The sequence below is a fragment of the Otolemur garnettii genome, unplaced genomic scaffold (assembly GCF_000181295.1).
Source record: "Otolemur garnettii isolate 467f Iridium unplaced genomic scaffold, OtoGar3 scaffold00101, whole genome shotgun sequence".
NCBI classification, from domain to species: Eukaryota; Metazoa; Chordata; class Mammalia; order Primates; family Galagidae; genus Otolemur; species Otolemur garnettii.
Window position 1 is genome coordinate 3,079,456 of NW_003852496.1, and position 4,182 is coordinate 3,083,637.

The 4,182-nt window shown below is 52.5% G+C and overlaps 1 protein-coding gene across 1 annotated transcript in view; it reads left to right on the forward strand.

The window, feature by feature from the left end:
• RAB43 (RAB43, member RAS oncogene family) overlaps positions 1-2,843 on the forward strand; it is a 41,118-nt gene extending 38,275 nt beyond the window's left edge. Inside the window, exon 3 of the mRNA XM_003796205.3 lies at positions 1,982-2,843. Coding sequence (XP_003796253.1) covers positions 1,982-2,232 — 251 coding nt within the window. The 3' untranslated portion in view covers positions 2,233-2,843. The remainder of the gene's footprint in view (positions 1-1,981) is intronic.
• The last annotated feature ends 1,339 nt before the right edge of the window (positions 2,844-4,182 follow it).

The following is a 4,182-nucleotide window of genomic DNA, read 5'->3' on the forward strand; positions in this document are numbered from 1 at the left end:
CTTAGCCACTTGAGCCTTTTTTTTTTTTTTTCTTTTTCTTTTAAGAGATGAGGTCTTGCTCTGGCTCTGGGTGGTCTCGAGCCTGGGAGTTTAGGCAGTCTACCCACTTCAGCCTGCTAAGTGCTAGGATTACAGGTATGAGCCACCATGCCTGGACTGTCTCTTAAAAAAATAAAAATAAAAACATTTCATCTGTCAGTATCTCAGCATGAATTTGTAAAATATTTAAACACTTAAGTATATATAACATTCTTTTCATATCTGAAAATAATGACATTTCCTTAATAGCACCAAATAGCTGGTCTATTTATAGAGGGCTGTGCTGCCACAGCACTCTACCCAGGGTTGTGTTCAGCTTTATAATTACTCATAAAAATCATTCGTGTTGTGTTTTTTCCAGCTCTTTAAAATCAGTATCCAAATAAATTCCACATATTGAAATTGATTGGTTGCCACATTGTTGAGGGTTACTGAGGAAATCTTGGGATCTTTATAGGCTCTTCTTTAGTCTTCCCTATAACCCTGTTACAGAAGTACACCTTATAGAGATTTTTAAGAAGCTGGACAAGGCAGCTCACACCTGTAATCCTGGCACTTTGGGAAACGGAGGTTGGAGGATTGTTTGAAGCTAGGAGTTCAAGATTAGCCTAGGCAACATAGCAAGACTGCCATCTCTTAAAGAAAAAAAAGAAGATGAAGAAAAATTAGCTGGGCATTGTGTCATGCATATATAATCCCAGCTGCTCTGGAGGCTGAGGTGAGAGGGTCACATGAGCCCATCAGGTTGACTTCACCACTGAAGTCCAGTGTGGGTGACAGAGCCAGATCCAGACCTTGTCTCAAATAAAAGGGCAGGAGAGGGCGGCACCTGTGGCTCAGTGAGTAGGACGCCGGCCCCATATACCGAGGGTGGCGGGTTCAAACCTGGCCCCAGCCAAACTGCAACAACAACAAAAATAGCATTGTGGTGGGTGCCTGTACTCCCAGCTACTTGGGAGGCTGAGACAAGAGAATCACCTAAACCCAGAAGTTGGAAGTTGCTGTGAGCTGTGATGCCCCGGCACTCTCCCCAGGGCAATACAGTGAAACTCTGTCTCGAAAAACAACAATATAAAAGGCAGGAGCAGGGGCGGCAGGAGCATTTCAACAGATTTCATTTTAGAAAATAATGAAAACATTTTCCACCTTCTAGGAGGAGCCAAAGGTATACTCTCAGCTAATGCAGTAGTCTGTGCTCTTACCATCAGAAAAGCATAATAATCAAAAACCACAGTCTGACAAAGAATCAAAAAACTCTGAGGGGAGGCTGGGTGTGGTGGCTCACGCCTGTGATCCTGGAAGGCCAAGGCGGGCAGATTGCCTGAGCTCATGAGTTCAAGACCAGCCTGAGCAAAAGCAAGACCGCGTTTCTACTAAAAATAGAAAAACTGAGGCAAGAGGATTGCTTGAGCCCATGAATTGGAGGTTGCTGTGAGCTGTGATGCTATGGCACTCTACCCAGGGCGACAGCTTGAGACTCAAAAAAAAAAAAAAAAAGAAAATTGAAGAAGAGTAGGAGCAAGAAAAAATAATCCAGTTTTCGTCTAACCTGGCTGGTTTTGAGGGCCAGTCAAGTGCCCGCTGTCTGCTGCACATTCACTGTGTCATTTAATCTCTGCTCTGCTGTCCTGTGCCAAAAGGACCTGAGAAGAGATTCAGAGATGAAGTGACCTTCCCTAGAGTCCCGTAGCAGGGGGCAGGGAGCTGGAGTTCTAGCCCAGGTCTTCCTCCAGCCTTGAAGTGAGAAAAGAAAATGAGGGACTGAGGATAGATTAAGAGCCTAAAAGTAAAAAAGACGTTTTAAGAAAGATAGATTGCCACGTGCAGGGGTGTCTGTTGTGGTGGAGGTGTGTGAGTGGCACCAGGGTGCCTGGTGTGGCCCTGCCGGTGGGGATGGGGCTTACCTTGAGACTGCAGCCTCCACCATGGGTTTTCTTTGCAGGAAACAAGTCGGACCTCAGGGAGCTCCGGGAGGTCACCCTGGCTGAGGCACAGAGCCTGGCTGAGCACTATGACATCCTTTGTGCCATTGAGACTTCTGCCAAGGACTCCAGCAACGTGGAGGAGGCCTTCCTGCGGGTGGCCACGGAGCTTATCATGAGGCACGGGGGTCCCATGTTCAGCGAGAAGAGCACTGACCACATCCAGCTGGACAGCAAGGACATTGGGGAGAGCTGGGGCTGTGGGTGCTGATGGGGGCAGGGCAGGCGGGCAGGGGCTCCCCTCCTCCTTGGGCTCTCTGGACCAAGCCCAGCCCTCCAGAGCCGGCCCTCCTGAACACCATGGTTCGAGAGCAGCTGAGTAAAGCCCTGGAGTGATGCATCCTCTGTCCTGGATGCTTGGTGGGCAGCCTCCCTTTGACGGGGGGAGAGAAGCAGGGTACTACCTGCAGGGGGGCTGGTGGCCCAGGGTAGGGTATGGGGCTCACCCCTCTCCATTCTTCACATTCCAGGAATGGCCTGTGCCTGCCAGTGTAGACTGCAGTGGGCGAGGCTGGGCAGGTGCCCGTCCTGCTCCACACCTACTGGTCTGGCCACTTCCTCCCTAGAGTCTGCTGCAGCTGTGGCAGCAGGTCCCTCCCTTCCACGATGTGGTTAGTGCCCTGGGTCATTCCTGGGACTCTGGCAGCTGCAAGCAAAAGCAGCCAGACCCACAGATGCAGTGCCTGAGCACAGCCCCAGGGATACCCACGCTCCTTCCAGGAGAGGAACCCGCTTCCTTCCTTCACTGCCGGCTTCTCCACTCACAGACACTTCCTTGGGGCCTGGCTCGGTGCCTTATCAAGACCTCTCAAGTTTTCTGGTTTTCCGTGTAGCTTCTCATTTTTATCTGCACAAATGTGGGGTCATGGCCTACAGCTAGGTAGGGACTGTCTCCCAGCTTGGGGCACAATGTTTTGCTGCTCAGGTTATAAAACTAGCTAATCTTTCAGTGCTGGCTCTCAAGTCTGGTGGGCTGGGGGAGTGAGATAGGTAAGTGGACGGTTAAAGTAAAAGTAGAAGATTGCACCCCTGAGACTGGGACCTGAGAGGGCCCTGCAGGGCATCCAGCCTTAGCCCATGTACAGAAATCCTTGCTGCCAAGTTCAGGACCATCAGATCCCCCATGGGTCCTAGTCTGGCTTACAAACCCCCCCAAACAAAAAAGACAAGGCCCTGGCTGTCCTCAGTCTGACCATTTTCATCCTCCTGGGCCCTTAACTTCTTCAGCCTGAGCTGGCCACTGAGGTTAGAAGGCAGAAGTTGGCTCTGGGCAGTGGCACTGTCCTTTGAGCCTGTGGCTCAGAGACATCTCAGTGACTAAGGGGCAGGGCCCAGGGAGCCAGGTGACCTTCCCAGGCTAATTCTAGTCCCTCCATGTTAGCTCAGGTCAACCTTCAGGCTCCCGCAGTGTGGCCCCCACCCCTCTAGAAACACTGTTCTCAGATACCCCAGGTGAGGTCACATCATCTCACAGTCCAGGTGTGAGGTTGGGCCAGGCTCAGCGTGGACTGCTGTGCTCCACCCAGACTGCCCTGCCTTCTACTGTGAGTACTTCAGTCTGTGCCCACCCCCTTCCTGGCAGGCCTGGCTTGTGGGGTAGGGAGCAGGCCTTTGCAGCAGCCCCACAGCAGTCTTGTGACACAGGGTCAGGGCATAGATGATGCTTCCCTGGCTGAATCTGAGATAAGCAGAGCTTGATGAAGATGGCTGAGCGTCCTTGCCAGGCTCCCTCGTGGGCAGATAGCAACTAACGGGATGGCTGGGCCTGGTTCTGGAGTGGAAGAAAGTGGCCTGCTTTTGCGAGGAGCTGCTGAGCAGGGCCTGCTTTGAGGGTGGTCCAGGCGGGTCGGAGCCCCACTGTAGGCCGGCTGTGGGTGGGGAGCTGGAGGCAGCAAGGCTGCCTGGCTTCTTAGACAGCAGCTTTGCATCCTGGCAGGGGCTGGGTGGAGCCAAATGGGGCATGGGCCCTACTACTGGCAGGGAAAGCTGATGCCTGCCCCTGTCTCCCATGGTAGTGCCTGGGCTCTGCCTGTGGGGTAGACACTACCTGGCACTGAGTGTCCCCTCAGGCCCAGGTGGGACTGGATGTACCACGAGCAGCGTCTTTCTCCAGCCTCAAGAACTTTCTGCTGGGGTCACACAGGAGGCCCAGGCTGGAAGA